This window comes from Mustela nivalis (assembly GCF_964662115.1).
Source record: "Mustela nivalis genome assembly, chromosome: 1".
Lineage (NCBI taxonomy): Eukaryota > Metazoa > Chordata > Mammalia > Carnivora > Mustelidae > Mustela > Mustela nivalis.
In genome coordinates this window covers 107975613-107995141 of record NC_139020.1, presented here as the reverse complement: position 1 = coordinate 107995141, position 19529 = coordinate 107975613, and the positions used below count along the sequence as shown (strand labels likewise).

The 19529-nt window shown below is 41.3% G+C and overlaps 1 protein-coding gene and 1 long non-coding RNA gene across 30 annotated transcripts in view; one reads left to right on the top strand and one right to left on the bottom strand.

Moving 5' to 3' along the window:
- Positions 1–19529, bottom strand: part of LPP (LIM domain containing preferred translocation partner in lipoma) — a gene marked incomplete at its 3' end in the record, with an annotated part of 643639 nt that overhangs the window by 322643 nt on the left and 301467 nt on the right. For 22 of the 29 annotated variants that reach the window (XM_082694119.1, XM_082694127.1, XM_082694104.1 and 19 more), the window contains one exon: positions 5278–5403. The exons of 1 other annotated variant lie outside the window; for it this stretch is intronic. In XM_082694119.1, the coding sequence (XP_082550245.1) occupies positions 5278–5403 (126 nt within the window). The remainder of the gene's footprint in view (positions 1–5277; positions 5404–19529) is intronic. 6 more of the 29 variants (XM_082694120.1, XM_082694114.1, XM_082694103.1 and 3 more) reach the window with 1 other exon arrangement.
- On the top strand, positions 5419–7420 carry LOC309846038. Its single transcript, XR_014301705.1, has 3 exons — positions 5419–6047; positions 7015–7111; positions 7336–7420. It is a non-coding gene; the product is annotated as an uncharacterized lncRNA (long non-coding RNA).

The following is a 19529-nucleotide window of genomic DNA, read 5'->3' as shown; positions in this document are numbered from 1 at the left end:
CACATGGAATGGAGAAGACAGTAGTCTTCTGTCCAGCAAATTCGGAGTCTAAGCTCTCAAACTATGCCCGGGCCTATCCTTATCCCAAAATCTCTCCAAGATTTTCATACTAACAAAAATGAGGATAGTGAAATCCCATTTGATCAATTCAAAATCGACTTAATTGAAAAATTACTAAATCCCCAGGTACTATGAACTATTAACATAAAATACCTAAAAGTTCTTCCAGGTCACCTAGGGACCAGCTCCAGCACTACCCAACTCCTTGTGTGAAGACCAGGCAGCTTTGTACTAGGAATAAGAAGAACAGCATTCTAGCTCTGCCTCTGCTCAGAGAAAGGGTGAAAAAGTTCATGACCTATCCCTTGTCTTCTAAGGAATTGTCAGAATTGCACAGCTGCACGTCCACAAGAAATGATGCTCAGTGGGTGAGGTGTAGATATATACTAACTCACAGGTGCTATATGGTCATAAATTTTCTCTCTACCTTTGGAGGCATGTTCTTTATCTCCTCCTTCTCATGTTTCCAAGACATATTTTTAGGCAAAGTACCACAAAAGAGAGACGCTGTGGAATAAATTAATTGAGATGCTGAAAAGAACCAAACTGTCCCTTTGGTTGTTGTTATCAACCACAGAGAACCATTATAGCATGGTTCAGGAAAAAGAGAATCATTCATCTTGCCTCTAAGCAAGCCTCATTGAACAATATTATTTCCCTCTCTAGAGAAAAGCTTTCCTTCTGTAAAGTAAGTGTTGGGCTACATGACCTTAAGAGCTCACTTAAGCTCTATGATCACACTGGGTCTGTGATTCACCCCATAACCACCTCTGACCTGCTCACATCTATTCTTCTAAAACTATTTCCTGTTACATACGTTATAAAATGATTAGAAATTCTAGTTTCAAACACTGAGGTAGTTTTATTGCATAATTCTGTGTGGTATCACAAATGTATATTTTTATGTTATAAAATTTATTTAAAAAATTATCCCCAATCCCACTGTAGCCAGAAGTTGCTATGCCTATCTCCCCCAAACCCCTGCCCCACTCCACACACTGTCCGTTCCTCCTCTTACTATGAGTCCTTGGGCATGAAGAGGGAAACCTAGGTATTAAGTACTGGTGATTTCCTCATCTACCATTCCCCTTTGAATTCTATATATCCTATCTGTCACAAAGGACCTAAGTCATTCCTCAAACAAGGCATTCACTTTCAACATTCCTTGAATTCCTCATTCCTATTTTTCTGGTACCTTTAAACCTATATCCTTCCCATGATGTATGCAGCCAAGTAATGCAATGTCTGCCCTAAAACTTCCCTAGAAAGGTATAAAGTATAATGCTGATATTCCTGTTTTTGATTTTTCAACAATTTCAACATCTGGTGAGTCACATGATAACTTCAAGTAACACAGGGAAATGTTTCAAAAAAACGTTTGAATTGTTTATGGGCTTGTCTCCTCTGCAAGACTAGGAATTACTCTAAAGCAAGGACATGTTGATGCTGATCTTTATATTTCCAATGCCTAATTCACAGTGGGATCTCAATGTTAGGTGAGTGAATGGATATGCAGAATTAAGTCAAATTTCCCAAAATTAAAAAATGGATAAATAAACACACAGAACTAAAATTGGGAAATCCTAGAGCACAAAGAAGTCCCCTGGGAAAGGGAGGAAAATGTCCCATAAAAAATATTTTTAATAGCTCGGGCATTTTTAGAAAATTTCTTTTCAACATAACGGAATTCATTGTTTATGCACCACACCCAATGCTCCATGCAATACGTGCCCTCCATAATACCCACCACCTGGCTCAGGCATTTTTTAAAGTTATAGGGCTCCTTTGGACCTCTCTGTCTGCAAATACTTCACATCTATCATCATTTTCCTTAGATCCATTAGTCAATGCAGCCTAACAAAGGTGATTCAGAGGTGGGCTTGGGTAAGCATATAACACATGCTTAAATAATGAGAAACCATGGACCTACTAGCCTACTTTAAGTACTTGGATGACTCAACAGATTCTGTAATTTGCTTTGTATCAAAAATGAAAACATCAAAGTTGAGCATTAACAGTCTACATTTCTAGGACTTTCCAAGTACCTTTTAATTACAACACAACACCGTCTCCTGCAAGCATCATCTCTTGACACATAATTTTTTTTAATATATTTTTAGTGTGTGATTATTGTTCTCACAGCCCATAATTATGTTAACCAATAAATACGAACACATCTAATTCAGTTCCACCAGAGTGAAGGTAATTCAGAAGAATGAGATATATCTCCAAATTAACCCTTACTTTCCTGAGTCTGAATAATAAAAAAGAAAAAAAGTTAGAAAAAATCAACTCCTTACATTCTGAATGGAATAGGCATATTGAAACTAGATTTTCTCCTAATCCTCAACCTCTTCTATTTAAGGGTCATCATTAGCTTCTTTTTTTTTTTTAAAGATTTTATTTATTTATTAGACAGAGAGAAATCACAAGTAGGCAGAGAGGCAGGCAGAGAGAGAGAGGAGGAAGCAGGCTCCCTGCTGAGCAGAGAGCCCGATGTGGGACTCGATCCCAGGACCCTGAGATCATGACCTGAGCCGAAGGCAGCGGCTTAACCCACTCAGCCACCCAGGCGCCCCTTTCATCATTATTAGCTTCTTTAACCTTCTAAATGTTTTATTTTTTTATGAGAAGCCATTTTTAAGGGATACTGTTACTCATATGATTAATTTCATAGTTTTGTCATTGGCTAAAACAAAACACAACAAAACAAAACAAAGATCAAACACAAAACCAAACCAAAACAAAACAAAAAAACCCTGGCATCCTTAATCTTGTTCTAGAACTTATAACCAAACACACACAAAAGTCAAGGTCCCGCTGGGCCCACACTATCGTCATATGTCCTGAGACATGTCACTTACCAGCCACATCTTTTGTTTCCTCAGCCATGAACTAAGCACACCCTCTGTGTCTTAGAGTTGAGGCATCTGTATGTTACTCAAGCAAGAACATATGTGAAAGCGCTTTACAAACAATAAAGTACTGTCCAAACATCGGGGATTATGAGTTTGCGTGCACAGTAAGATGGCTCAAACAAAATGGTAGCTGCTAACTAACCCATTAAAATGTAGCAATTTATGGGAGGCATGCATAGACATAGTCTGAAAGAAAGAAACCTATATTAAGCAAAAACCTCTAAGCAAAACATCCCCAGTATATATCAGGGTATAAGAATTTAGGAGATAAAAAACAACAACAACAACAAAGACTAAAGAAAAGCCCTATTACAGAAAGGTAGGTTGGTGCAGTGGGGAATAGAGGTATTTAGGCACAGGACAGGTGAGTCCTCCTGTAAAGTCCATGGTCTAACTATCCCAAGAAACTGGACTTGAGGTATGTGTTGGGTGGAATAGGAAACGATCAAACGATGGCCAGGGACAACGAAGGAAGTAAGGCTTGTTGAATAATCATTCTCAGACTTGGGCTCATACTCCTGGACCTTCCAGAGTTGGTCTCATTTCTATGTTTTTGCTTTTGTTTTTTTCTAGAATGAATTTTAAATATCCCCCTGTTTGAGAACTTTCAAATATTCCCCATTATCTTTAGAAGCAACAGGCCAGAAATTAATCCAGCTTTCAACGGTGTCCATGGGCTCTCAACAGGGAAACTTCTCGTCCTAGAGCCCACCTTCAGTGGCACCCTCTGCAGCCACCCAGTCGCTTGCAGTGCCCTGAAGGCACCTGGACCTTCCTGCTTTCCAGCTCAAACTGTTCTCCCTTCTGGCCCCCAACACGGCACCCTGCCGCTAAACATGCAGGTTCTCTGAAAAACCTTCTCAGAGTCTGCCACATTCATGGGCTTCTACCATATCTGCCAGAGTAGGACTTCTAAAATCATGGGCCCTTGGAAGATGGCAGCTTGGTTTTTTCTCCTCCCTTTCGCTGATTCACTTTCCTTCTCCCAACAGTTCCCCCCAAAGTCCAGAGTGCCTGCTCCACACTGGCTGCTCAGGGCATGTTAACAGAAATGAAATGCTCTTCCACCACTGATAGACCTGCTAGAGCCAAGACAGCTGAGGAACCACTAGGCTCCGGTATTTTGCCTTGTGCCCCGCAGGGCGGACAGCCCCATGATGTGTCTAGAAAAGGTAATGGGAATATGTCTAATGAGGAAAGGACTGCCATCTTCTGTGTGGAAATGACTGACGGAGGAGAGGCCAGATCGGCCTTTAGCCTTTAGCCCTGTGAATGCAGGAGCTGTTGCCCAAGAACCAGAGCGAGATTCAGAGTGCCATACACACTGTCATGTATCAAGCAAGCTTCAGAGTGCCATACGCACTGTCACATACCAAGCAAACATTACACGAGTCAACAGTGACGGCAGTGCCAGTCCCATGTTTGCACCTAGAGCTCTGCTTGCTGTCTTCTGAGGACTCAGAAGCCCTTGAAGAGATCTACCATGGCTCCCTTGAGACCTGAGAGAGACACGATGATCCACAACAATGGAAGATCAAATTCTGTGATGTAGGTAGCAAATTGAAGAGCCGAGAAAGAGCCGAGCCCCAAAGGGAGCAAAGAAATGCACAGAAGAGCTAATGACAAGGCTCCGTTTGCACTGAAAATACAGATTTTAATTGCTATGACTAATTCTGGTGAGATGGAGGAGAAATATGTATTTCCAAAGTGTTGATGCCCATAGAAGCCATTTACAACCTTTGGAAAGAAAAGTAAGTGGTCATGCTCCTCATTGTAGAAATCCACCCTGAGGAGTCTGAGACAGGGAAAGAACTCCAGAGAAAATGGACATGAATATGTCCCTCAGAGCATTACGTACAAGAACCCCCTCAGTACAGACACCATCTCAAAACCCAACATAAAGGATTTCTTTATGGAAGACAGAGCCCTCACCGTAACTTGAACCTAGCCATGCTAAACTGTATCTGTAAATACTATACCAACATATTACAAAATACCCCTCCTAGGGAAAGCCAGAAAGAGGGCAGAGCAATAAAATAAGAGAGGGTGTAATTTTCACGGCATTTTTGTGTAATGTTCTTGCGTTCCTTAAAAAAAAAAAAACCTTGTAAATTCAATTGAAGAAGTTTCTGTCAACAAACATACGTTGATACTTTAAAAAAAAAAAAAGACAAGGTAGAACACTAATTCTGAGAAGATCACACAGGAATGGAAGGGCAACAAGATGCAACCTGTTCTCTCACATCATTGTGGACTCTGGGTGGCCTGCAGTGCGGACTCGTTTACAGAAGGTTCTTACCTGTGGGGGCCTAGGTTTGTAGGGGGAGCTGCACTCAAGGTCAGCCAAGATGCTAGTCAGCGAGTCTATCTCGGCATCCAGGCTCGAACGCCTCTCCTCAAGGGTCTTGCCTCCAGGATTTCCCTGCTAGAAGAAACAGAGACACGTTACCCAAAAAAAAATCTCCAGCATCTAGGGATATCAGTCTGCGTGCAAATCTCTTGAATTACAGTGTGGTTTTGTCCAAGCTTTTTTGCACTTCGTTTATTTTAGCTTTTACAAAATGTGAAGTAGAATTATCCTATTTTGACAAATAAGAAAACTGGAAGATATGAAGTGATTTGCCTAAAATCATACCCATTAGAGGCTTTATTTGTATGTTTTTTGTTATTTACAAGTAAAAGGAAATAAACATCTCTACCCCCATGCTGAACGAGCAGATTCAACTGGGGGGGGATATTACAAGTTCTTTGTATTCAGAAACCATCACACAGAATGACAGCATTTGAGTTGGAGCAGGACAGGGCACAGGCGGGAGACTGAAGGTCTAGGAAGAGGAATCAGCTAAGTGTGGATATTAGATGTGTCTGTGAGAGAGACACAGTGCATTCTAAGCAATGCACTTTCAAAGGGCCCTAGAAAGGGTCTGCTCAGATTTCTGGCCAAGGGACTGCAGATGAAGCATGTGGCAGTGGTCACGGATGATACAGCTGGAGATCTATGAACCTCACCCATCAATACCCCGTGTTATCACAAGTACCAGTCTCCACCTACACTTAGAAGCACAGGAGGTGAGTGGAGGGCAAGACACAGTCACAAGGGCATTCCCAGCAATCCTGGACAGGCTTGGGGAAAACAAGCCAACAGTCTGCCTAGAGGTTAAGGCAAGGAAACAAAAACTGAGACGGTCCTTAGATTTGGAAGCGGGGTGAGTTAAAATAATATTTTAAGGTGACAAAGCATACTGATTGTGGACTGTATTGAAAGTGTCTCTTAGGACTCCATGAAAAAACCAAAGTGCTGGGTGCCTGGGAGGCTCAGTCGGTTAAACGTCTGCCTTCAGCTCAGGTCATGATCGCAGGGTCCTGGGATCGAGTCCCAGATCAGGCTCCTCCTTGCTCAGCAGAGAGCCTGCTTCTCAGTCTGCCTGCCATTCCCCCTGCTTGGGCACATGCTCACTCTCTCTCTCTCCCTCTCTCTGACAAATAAAATAAAATCTATATATAAAAAGAAAGAAAGAAAGAAAGAAAGAAAGAAAGAAAGAAAGAAAGAAAGAAAGAAACCAAAGTGTATCTATAGCAAGACCCAATCAAAATGAAATGATGGGAAATTGCTATAATCTAATCAACTTTGTTGAACTATCTAAGGCCATTAAATATCAGGATAGGGTGTGAAAGAGTTTAGAAAAAGCATTGACCAAGAAACCAGATTTAGAAAAAGCATTGACCAAGAAACCAGAATATCCCCAGCAACAACAAAAAATAGGGTACCCTGACAAGCTAACATTAAATATTATAATCCTCTAAGCAAATGTTAGTGAGTACACTGCCTTGAGTAACAATAGCGTAACAGTATTGCTTATTAATATCACTCACTCTTTTTCCTCTAGTAGCTTGCTCACCAACCCACCTTTCCTGACTCCTGGAACTTAACTTTAAGTCTCTGCAGAAAAGAGATATAATAGGATCTGGTGTGTCTGTCAGTCTCTTGTGAATTTAGCTTACGTGAGTTCATCCCTCTGGACCTGATCTGTTCCAGGCATACTGATAACATCAACATCTATGAAGTCATGGCCCAGCCCCATGGAGCCAAAAGCAGACTGTTGACGGTCCCAGAGGCAGTGGCATCCTTACTGGTGAGCTCTCGATAAATAGGGGTAACATTTATCCCATTATCTAACATAGTGTCCTCATCATTTTCTGGTTCTGAGTGTATTTCTATGACCCTAGTACAGCACTCTGACCCCTCACCCCGACTTGTGTATTTTTCTCATAATATCTATCATCTCATAATATCGATCTATTATAATATCTATCATCTAACAGTATCTTTTATATGTATTTGGCTGTCTATTGTCAGTCTGCTGAAGAGAACACACACTTCATGAAGATAGGATTCTGTCCATTTTGCTCCTCGCTGTTTCCCCAGAATCTTGCTCGGGTCCCAATCATGGAAGTGTTCAATAAATTCTTTGAGTAAATAAATGAATGGGTAGTGAGAGACTCTGTCACAAGTCATCAGTAAACTTTCTCATATCCACCATCTTTTGGGTGAACACGGCTAGAGGCACGACTGGGGAGGGGCTACTCTTGTATATGGAATATACAATATGTTCTAGAAAGCGAATCAAAATCCCAGAATACATGTGTGTGCACATCTGTGTGTGTCTTTATATCCCTGCTGTATGGCCCAGATTTGTAGGTCACCCTTGAGAAAATGGATTTTCCTCTGCTCGCTTGCCATAGCCAAAAATGGAAAACAGTAATAATAGCAGGTGGGTTATGTTTTCTCAAGGTCTGAATTTCCAGTTTGACCAAGCCCTACAAGGCCCATGGGTCTCTATCCTAGGAAGATAAGTTTTCAGAGTGTTAGTCCCTCAATCAGAGGTGATCTCACTTATCCCACTGAGCAGTAATAACTATGAAATATGGCACTATCATAAGGCATAAAGCCCCTTTAAAATTTAACATTCATGTAAACATCCTGGGGAATGGGTCCTGGCACAACATGAAAAGATGGGACATTAGCGTTTGGGAAGGCGGCAGAGAACTACGTGAATCTGATTCTCCTATTATGTATTTCCATAGCTTCACAGGCAGCATAATATATTGGTAGGGGTGGAGGACTGGTTAAATGCTTCTCTGGGCCATAGTTTCCTCCCCCTCACCTGCCCTACCTAAGCCAGAGGGATGTTACAAGATTCTGATAAGAAAATGGATGGGAAAATACTTTGTAAATTGTAAAGTGCTATAATTACGATCATTTTCTTAAATAGCACTAATTATAGTAACCAGTAACTATAAATTAATATGAATAATATAGCTATTGTTAATTATTCTTCTTAAAGGGAGCATCATTCATTAAGTGTCCCCTTGGGGTATCAGTGAAGAGACAGAATCAGGTCTTCAACATCTGTACTTTAACGGCAGTAGAAAGTACATCAATTGCCCATGCTCTTAAGTACTGGGGTACCTAACAACAGAGACTCAAAAGTCGCAGAATCAGCCTGAACTATACAATGGAACAAGTAATTACAGTGCTTAGCGAGCCTGTACATGCAAGGCTTCAGTTGGTATCTAGCCTCCTTATCCTCTCTTCCCTCCATGTTGGGACTACTCCCCATTTTTAGTTCCTCCTAGAAGGTTGACATAATTGAACAAACCCCAGCCTAGTGCTATGTGATTGTGTACAATGACCCCCAACCCCTTGCTGCCCAGCCTGACCTTCCCATAAGAGCTCTGCTGCCACATTTCAAACCCCATCATAGATTAGAACAGGTCTCTTTCTCACAGCTGTGTCTGTTTTATGCCTCAGTTCAAATAATGGAAGTACTGCCATTTCCTCCACCACCGTTCCTCTTGGTCGTCTCCTCTACGAAACCTGTAGAGGCAGGAACAGTCCTTCTACTCTCAACAATCTATGTTACATCTCAGAGGCAACCGTCTTACAACCAACTCACAGAATGGTACAACCAACTCATAGAATGGTACATGCTTAGCAACATGTCTTCCTAACTTCCTATCACTGCAGCCTTACAATTACCTGCTCAAGGCCCAGTAACACTAAGGAAGATTCCCCTGGCGCTTGGCTTAAAACCCTTTTTCTATGGATAAAGAAGATGTGGTATGTGTATATATACAATGGAATACTATACAGGCATCAAAAGGAATGAAATCTTGCCATTTGCGACAACGTGGATGGAACTAGAGGGTATTATGCTGAGTGAAATAAGTCAATCAGAGAAAGACAATTATCACACCGTCTCCCTGATATGAGGAAGTTGAAAGGCAAAGTGGGGGACTTGGGGGTGCAGAAGGAAAAAAATATGAAACAAGATGGGATCAGGAGGGAGACAAACCATAAGAGGCTCCTAATCTCACGAAACAAACAGAGTTGCGGGGGGAGCTGCTAAGTCATACCCACGCAGAGGCAGGCGCCGGAGCAGCCAGCAGCTGGGGTGTGCAGGTGGGAGGCGAGGACCCAAGGCTGGATCCCAATGGAGTCCAGTGCCTGTTCTGTTCACTCGCTAATGGCTCTAAAACCCACATGAGTTAGCCATCCATAGGATATTATTTTCTATAAGGTATTTATTTTCATTCATTCAATAAAAATTTCTGTGACAAAACTCACCAAACCACAACTGGGGCTTATTATAACTTGGAAAATCATAATTCATCATGCCACGAGCAGAATTATAGGGTGATGACTTTCCCAGTGCAAACACATAAGAACAGACTAGAAAGCAGAGCTAGGAACCAAAGCGTATAGCATGGAAGCCTATTTCCAAGAGTCCGACTTGAAATGGGTAACATTTTTGGCCACACACTGCTTATCCATGAACTACAGGTGATAGACAAGCAGTGACTGCATTGAATTAGGAAAGAGTATTTACTTGTATTTACTCATTCTTTATATCCAAAGGTCTTTACTTAAAAAAAAAAAAAAAAAACCCTCACAGTAAAGTTGAACTCCACCCACATGCATACCTTTCCCACAGATCATCAATAACCAACACTTTAACACTTTGCCATACTTATTTGCTCTTGCATTCTCTCTTTCTCTCTCTTTGTCTCTCTCTCTCTCTCGTAACAAATACATTTATTTGTTCCATTTGTTATTGTAGCTAAACCACTTGAAAGAAGTTGGCAAACTGCCCCTCCCTGTATACTTTGGCTTACATCTCCTAGGAACTCCTTGTACCATGATCATACCTGGGAAGTGTAACAGGTGTGGATTTTTTGGATTTTTTTTTTTTTAACGTAGGCTCCATGCTGAGCCCAACATGGGGCTTGAACTCACGCCCCTGAGATCAAAACCTGAGCTGAGATCAAGAGTTGGATGCTCAACTGACTGAGGCACACCGGTACCCCCGGGTGTAGAATTTTCCAATGTGCACACATACTCACATTCACCAGCAATCTCAGTAATGCCCTCTTATTTATTGTTAATACTTTCCATCCAGAACCCAATGGAAGATCACACCCTGAGATGACAGTTCTACACTCTCCCCTCCGCCCTCCCTCCCAGCCTATTTTTATCTTTCATGAAACTGACTAAGAATTCAGGCCAGGTGTCTTATAAAAAGTTCAACAATCTTGCTTTGTCTAATGATGAGAGGTAGATTAAAACAAGTTGGACAAGAATATTATGTGCACAAAGCTGGATCCTTCCCACCACCTCACAATAGGAAGCTCAGGATGACAGCTGGGCTTGGTTTAGTGATATCAAATTCTATGCCTTGATTAAGGTGGTGTCTACCAGAGTTCTTCATTGTAAAAGTTGCTTTCTTCCATTTTCAATCAATAAATTATCTGTGAGGTGACACTTTAAAACCCTGTCATTATTCTGCTCATCAAGAACCTTTCCCCTGGGGCACCTGGGTGGCTCTGTTAGTTAAGCCACTGCCTTTGGCTCAGGTCATGGTCCCAGAGTCCCAGGATCGAGTCCCACATAGGGCTCCCAGCTCTGCAGAGAGTCTGCTTCTCCCTCTGATCTTCTCCCCTCTCATGCTCATTCTCTCTAAATAAATAAATAAATAAATAAATAAAATCTTAAAACAAAACAAAAAAGTTTTAAAAAGAAAAAAAAGGAACCTTCCTCCCAAAGGTTTTAGCACCCAGAGATGGTCCTTTGCTTGGACTGATTACTGCATCAATGGGTACAAAATGGGGACAGTGTTCACTGTTAATGAGTGGAAACCAGTGCATTTTGCATAGCATAATAACAAGTCATTTGTTAAGTATTCATTTCCGTTTTGAAGTAGGGGAGGAGGACAAACCAGGAAGTCCTCTGCTATGAAAAAACATCAGGAACCACCTGATCAAATCAAGAGTGTTAAAAAGAGAGTTCCTATTCAGGCTGTTAAGAGGAACAAAGGATTCAGGGGAATGGTCTAACTAATTAAGAACCATTGTCTGTCCTAGGAAGTTTACTTCCTAGAATTAGAGCCCATACCCAGTATCACACTCAAACCATGCACAGGCCTGACCTCATCCTTAGCAATGCCCAGAATCTTTGAGGTGGCCAAGCAATCATAATGACACACCTAAAGGGCCAAGACTTTTATGTGACTGCTCAAAAGCACATCTGTGAAAGAAACCAAATCATCAGAGAATTAAACTTGATGTTCAATGTGCTAAATCGATGATATTTAAAAACCATGCTTCCCAACGCATAGGGATCTTGAGCAGATCATGTGTAACACCAAGGGAATCCCAACAGGACCCAAGCTTTGGCTTCCTTTTGTGATTCATTAGGGGGAAAAAAAAACCAAAAACCCAGGTAACTTAGAAATATAAAACTATCTCATCTCAGGAAACCCTAAAAGGCTAGGAACACAAAACAGTACATTCTTTTTTTTTTTTTATTCAGCATAACAGTATTCATTATTTTTTCACCACACCCAGTGCTCCATGCAATCCATGCCCTCTATAATACCCACCACCTGGTAACCCAACCTCCCACCCCTCCGCCATTTCAAACCCCTCAGATTGTTTTTCAGAGTCCATAGTCTCTCATGATTCACCTCCCCTTCCAATTTACCCCAACCCTCTTCTCTCTAACTCCCCATGTCCTCCATGCTTTTTGTTATGCTCCACAAATAAGTGAAACCATATGATAATTGACTCTCTCTGCTTGACTTATTTCACTCAGCATAATCTCTTCCAGTCCCGTCAATGTTGCTACAAAAGTTGGGTATTCGTCCTTTCTGATGGAGGCATAATACTCCATAGTGTATATGAACCACATTGTCCTTCACACACAATTTTGATTTTCTTTTCAGTGGAATTAAGTATTAATAATACAGCCTGAATTTCACTTCATTTTTATTTTCTTTTAGGGTCGGTGAGGTTCATTACTCCCTTATTTCTAACATTAATGAAAAAAAACGAACATGGCCGGTGACAACAAAAGGGATACCAAAAAGCTGTACGGTCTATAAACAACAAAACTACATATCTATCATTTATCATCTCTTTCTCTCTCTCTAACGAATCTAAGAATATAATCAATGAATTTCTTTGTGATCGTTTTTATGAAATTCCCCTACCACACAAAGAGTAGTGGCAAAGCCTCTGGTGTCAGCCTTGCAGGGTTAGACACCTACAGCTGCCACCTGTCAGTTTGGTGACATTAAGTAGTCTACCTAAACTCTCTGGGCCTCAGTTCTGCATGCTGCTGTTATAAGGATTAAATGAATTTATATGTGCCAAGTACTGCTCACATCTTAAGTATTCAATAAACAGTAGCTACTCAACTATTACCTTGAACACAGCTTCAAAATAAATGCTTTGGCTGAGACAGTCACAGTGAGTATGTAAGTTTTAAAAGCATCTGGATTCAAAGTAAACTCAGAGACTAAAGCTTCTGTTAGATGAGGCTCCTGTGCTTCTTAACCCAGGATGGTGTTAGAAATGAACTATGAAGAACCAAGTTTAGAGCATGGGCTCTCAAACTGTCATCTGTTGTAGAACCACCTGGAGAGCTTGTTGAAACACAGATTCCTGGATCTATCTGCCAGGGTTTTGGATTCCCTGTATGTCCCCTGAAGCCCAAGAATTTACATTTCTAACAAGTTCTCAAGGGACTGAGGACCACACTTTGAGAACCACTGCTCTGAGGAGATTCCTAACACAACGAACACCTTGAAAATACCAAGAGATAATCCAGATAATGGATAACAAAGATCTGGATAAAAATAAAGTGAAAACAGTAACACCGCTTCTTACCATTATCCCCCATGCTATATAATAATACAAGTCCCCTTATCACACTGATCTGATAATGTTGAGTCGACAGGCAGCATACAGTAGTGAAAATTACAGAAAATATGACCTATTTTATCTAAGAGAAATGTCACTTTATTGAAGAGACCCAAAATGCTGGAAGAGAGGGGAAAAGTGCTTTAATTCATGTCTGTGTACACTCTTTCCTACTCATTTAGCTGAAGGGCATACCTTTCTGAAACCCACTCACCTTATCAAATGTACTCTCCTCCAAGAAGATATTACTGATAACCTACTGACTTGATAACTGGCTCTTTGTCTAATTCCATGGGATAGCAATAGTCATAGTGTAACTCTCATTGCTGATTTGTGCAAACATATCTCCCATGCTGCTCTAAGAAATGTTTGTGCTAAGAAGCATGCAGGCTTGATCGCTGACCTCAAGGGGTTTACAGTCTACTGGATAATGTTATCTGCCTAGTAGTATCAAATACACTATGTTCTTTGAGACCCTTCATAAACCATTTGGAAAAGATGAGATTTAAAAACAAAAGCGATCTCCTTCCCTAAGAAGCCTATTATCCAATGGCTGGCAAAAATACTATTCCACTTTCTTAATGGGCAAAATCGGGCTAAAACGCCAGTCTTTTTAGCATCTAAAAAGATTCATCTACCCACGGGATAAGGACAGTGGTGAAAAGTGCCACAAAAAGCCATCTTTGGAGAAAACTCTGTTGTGTTCAAAATAGAGACAACATTTTTATGATTCAAAAGAGTAACAGCTTGGCAACGGGGAACACAGCACTGAAGAAACAGAAAGTAGGGTAACAATAAGAGACAATGAGAGTTTCCCATGGTTCTCGTATAGGTGAAGCAAAACATCAAGGTAAAACTTAAACACTAGACATGATCCATACCTCAATTTTTTTTTTCCTTCACATTCGTACCATCTCATATTTTTCAGTATGAACACACTCAAAGTTGAAAATGTTTGGCCAACCCACAATTCTTTAAAGAAAACAGTCCTACCACTATCCCTATTTGCCAAAAGATCCATATTCTGGACCATGTAACTCCACTTCAAAACACTGTGACCCACAGAAACAAGGCTGGTCACTTGGCCAAAGGTCCATGAACAGGCTGGTGAACCCAGCCTTGGGCCAATGACACAAAGATGAGAAGGGCTAATAAAACTCCTTCCCTTATCAATTTGAATGAAGACGCATGTCACAAAACTACCATGAGGATGAACTGTGGTCATGGTAAGCCAAGAAGATCATGATCGTGGCTAATTACTAATAGTCAAAACACACAAGAAGTTAAGAAGCCAATTACTGGAGGCAGGTGGGGAGTAACAGACATGCCAATAATGGAGAAGCCAAGGATGGAAGAGGGAGGAGTGGAAGGGAGGGAAGAAGAACGAAAAGCAAAGAGAGATGGCCCTACCACAGAACCTTCTGCTGCCAGATCCCACCACATGGATTCTAGAGATAAACTCCTTGACATGGAGATACTCTGTAGGGTCTCCGTTCCCCAGCCAGGACAAGACCCACTTACTCAAATGACAACAGTGGGAAGCTAAGTCTACCTATGAAATCATAAGCACAGACTTTTGCTTCCTAAAACTCAACTTTTTCCTCTATAAAATGAGAGGAATGAGCCTTCTAGGTCCTCTTTTATTTTTTTTCAGTTCTCTCATTGGATCTATATTGACATTTCACAACTCACCCATCATGATCATTACTGCCCACTTGAAACCAGATCTAAACCCACCTGAGATGGGCCAATTCAGAGTGTAAGCTAACTTAGTTGTAAATAAGAGCAGGGGCACGGTAAAGTGGTCTGTGCCCCAGTACGCACCAGCAGCCTCACTTCTCCCAGCTCTATGCAGAGAAGAAAGCAAAAACAATGGAATACCCACCCCCCAAAATGTACTTTTCAGTGTATTCACTTCTGGAAGTACTGCTACTGTATTCTACTCTTACAAAATTAAAACAATTACTCCTAAAGTAGCTCCTTACAATTAAAATAAGATCAATTTGCATGAGAATACCTATATAATCACATGGAAAAATACATTTATCTATCTAGCTAGCTATCTATCAATCAATAAAATGCAAATCATAATAACCACAAGCAGGTAATTCCACAGTAAAATAAACACGTGCCACCCCTTTTTAAATCAGAAGAACCCTCTGTTGAAAATGAAATTACACACAGAACCCCATGATTTACACAGATAAAAACAGAGCAGCTCTGGCTACAACTACGGCAGGGGAAATCTGGGGTTCTGCCTGGAGGGTGGGGGGCCTCCCCACTGCCTCCAGTAATGTCCCTGAAACACTGCTACAACAGATACCTGAAAAATCACTGTGGCAGATCTTGTAGGCAAGCTACAGATGGAAAAACACGATCCTTAAGAGCTACCTTGCCAGTAAGCCTACATACATAGTTTAGCAAACACTATACCAAGCTGCCTCTTCTGCACTGTGTGTGCGTGTGTGCGTGTGTGTGTGTGTGTAAAAAGGAGGCACAAGCATACCTCAGATACTGGGGGTTTGTTTCCAGACCGCCCCGATAAAGCAAACATCACAGTCAAGCAAGTCAAAAGAAGTTTCTGGTTTCCCCCTGCATACAAGAGTTATGTTTGGGACGCCTGGGTGGCTCAGTGGGTTAAGCCACTGTCTTCGGCTCAGGTCATGATCCCAGGGTCCTGGGATCGAGCCCCAAATCAGGCTCTCTGCTCAGCAGGGAGCCTGCTTCCTCCTCTCTCTCTGCCTGCCTCTCTGCCTGCTTGTCATCTCTCTCTGTCAAATAAATAAATAAAATCTTTAAAAAAAAAAAGAGTTATGTTTACACAGTATTGTAGTCTATTAAGTGTACAATAGCATCCTCTAAAGAAAATAATGTATATACCTTAACTTAAAAATAATTTGTTGCAAAAAAATGCTAACCATCATCCGAGATTTCAGCAAGCCAGTCTCTTTTTGCTGGTGGAGGGTTGCGCTCCATGCTATGGGGCAGTGGTGCGCTGAGGGGCTTGGAGTAGGGGGTTCTGTGGTGTGATTTGTGTCTTCTAATCAGATAACCATGGAGTTGACTGTGTTAATAGAATATTCTCTTCATGAACAATTCCTCTGTAGCAGGTGATGCTGTTTGATAGCACTGTACCCACAGAACGTCTTTCAGAATTGGAAGTCAGTCCTCTCACACCCCACTGCTGCTTTATCAACTAAGTGTATGTGATATTCTAAGTCCCTCGTTGTCACTTCAACAATCTTCACGGCATCTTCACCCGGAGTGGATTCCATCTCAAGCAACCACTTTCCGCGTTCCTCCATGAGAAGCAACTCCTTGTCCATTCACGTTTGTCCTAAGATCTCAGCAATTCAGTCCCATCCTCAGGCTCCACTTGTCAGCCTCGCTCTCCTGCTGTTCCCCGCCCCCGCAGTTTCTCCAGTGAAAGCTTGAACCCCATGTCATCCATGTCATCCAGGAGGGCCAGAATCAACTTCTTCCAAATTCCTGTTAATTTTGGTATTTCCAGCTCTTCTTGTGAATCATGAATGTATTTAAAGGCATCTAGAATGGTGAATCCTTTCTAGGTTTTCGACAAACTCTGCCCAGAGGAATTACTGCCTATGGTAGCTATAGCTTCAGGAAATGCATTCTCTTAACCAGTAAGGCTGGGAAGTTGAACTCACTCTTGACCCATGGGCCAAGAACATGTATGTATTCTTGAAGCATGAAAAGATTAAACTCACTGTCCATCTCCATTAGAGACTCTTGGGTGACCAGAGACACTGTCACTGAGCAGTCATAGTTTGAAGAAAATCTTCCCCCTCCCCATCCTCCAGGACGTAGGTCTCAACCGTGGACTTAAAATAGTCAGTAAACCATATTGTACTATATGGTGACTAATATAACATAGAAAAAAATGTAAACAGATGTGCTGTCATCTAGGCTTTGTTCTTCCATTTATAGAGCACAAGCAGAGTAGATTTTGCATAATTCTTTTCTTTTAAGATTTTATTTATTTATTTGAGAGAGAGAGAAAGAATGAGGGAGAGAGAGCCTAAGAGGGGAGAGGTCAGAGGGAGAAGCAGACTCCTTCCTGGCGGAGCAGGGAGCCCAATGCAGGACTTGATCCTGAGACTCCAGGATCATGACCTGAGCTGAAGGCAGTTGCTTAATCAACTGAGCCACCCAGGAGCCCCGATTTCACATAATTCTTAAGGGCCCTACCATTTCCAAAATGGTAAGCTAGCATTGTCTTCAATTTAAAGTCACCAGCTGCATTAGCTCCTAACACGTTGAGTCGGCTTTTGAAGGTCTGAAGCCAGGCACTGATGGCTCTCTAGCCATCTCTAGGCATCCTCTCCCTGAAGATGGCTGTTCTGTCTACACTGGAAATCTATCGTTAAGTGTGGCCACCTTCATGAATTATCTGAGCTAGATCTTCTGGAGAACTTGCTGTGTCTTCTACATTAGCACTTGCTGTTTTACCTTGTACTTTTATGTTCTGGAAATGGCTCCTTTCCTTAATCTCATGAATCAACCCCTGCTACCTTCAGATTTTTCTTCTGCAGCTTCCTTATCTCTCTCAGCCTGCACAGAACTGAATGAAGTTGGGGACTTGCTCTGGATGAGGCTTCTGCTTAAGGGAATGTTGTGGCTGGTTTGATCTTCTATCCAGACCGTTGAATTTTTCCTCTGCATCAGCCATAAGCCTGTTTTGCTTTCTTATCATTCGCATATTCACTGGAGTAGCACTCTTAATTTTCTTCAAGGATTTTATTGTGCTTCACTTTACTGCATTCACAACTGGGCTAACTGGTCAAAGGCCTAACTTTCAGCCTAGCTTGGCTTTCAACATGCCTCCCGCATTAAGCGTAATCATCTCTAGCTTTGGAGTTAAGATGAAAGAGGTAAACATTGCCTTTCACCTGAACAGTTAGAGGTCACTGTAGACTTGTTAACTGGACTAATTGCAATATTATTGAGTCTCAGAGAACAGGGAGGCCCAAGGAGAGGGAGAGAGACAGGGGGGTGATCGATCTGTGGAGCAGTGAGAACACACGCATGGATGGACGAAGTCTGTCCTCTTCTATGACTCTGGTTCATGGTACCCCAAAACAACAGGAATATCAAAGATCACTGGTCACGGATCACCATAACAAATATAATAATAATGAAACATCTGAAATATTACAGAAGTACCAAAAAGTGACAGAGACAGAAAGTGACCAAATGCTGGCAGGAATATGGCACCAATTAATGTGCTCGATGCAGGGTTACCACAAACCTTTAATTTGTAAACAAAAACAAAAACAAAACAAATAAACAAACAGAAAAAACCAATATATCTGTAAAGGACCAGGTATGCTATACATCCCGTTGAAATATTTATAAAGGTATCCAGAAAGTCATCTGGGATCAGGGAAACTTTCCCAGAAATGCTTTGCATAATACAATTAAAACAAAATAATGCAAGTACAAGTTTTAAAAGGCAGAGAAAAAAGAAACACTTTGATTTTCCATTAAGGAAACTTTAATTTGAGGCGTGGCAGGGGGAGAACAAAAAATAGTTTGAACCTGTGAATTAAATGAACAAACTGAAGTATTGTTGCTTCTCACTGTAGAAAATACGCAGTAGAAAACAGGTCATGCCAGATTTTTTTTTGCTACTGATTTTGCTTTAAAACTTTATGGAAGATGGTTTTCTTCTTTGCATTTTGATACGATGTAGTCAGTAAGTTAAGGCTCGATAAATATCAGAAGCTACTTTTTCACATTCCTCCATCATATAATAGAAGTAACCAAAAGCAAATGTGTGAATACTTAGAAATTTGATGTTAACATTCTGTATCAGCTCATCGTCCTCCAACCTTTTTTCCTGAATCCTTTCATGACCCCTCAAAAAGGGACCAACATCAAAAAACCAAGGCAAGTATTCAGTTCCCACTGAAGCATCCCATGTCAGATAGCCAGAACCAAAACACAAGGGGCATGCCAACCAAGCGGAGGAGGGGGACATTCTCTTACACATTGGCAGTAGGGATTCTATGGCTAAGCACCATCTAGCATGACTTGCCAATAAAGGATGTATAGGCAAAGTGTGACTAGATTTTAGATGATTAGCATGAAAAGGGTAACTTGGGCTTATAAAATATAAGAACTGGAATGGAGATTTGAGGAGTCATCCCAACATTTTCATTGAAATATCATAAAAGTGCCCCAAAGAAGTGATTTAGATATCTGATATAACAATTTAGTGAAGGGGTTGGAAAGGACTAGACTCTGAACATCCTTTACTAGGAAACATCT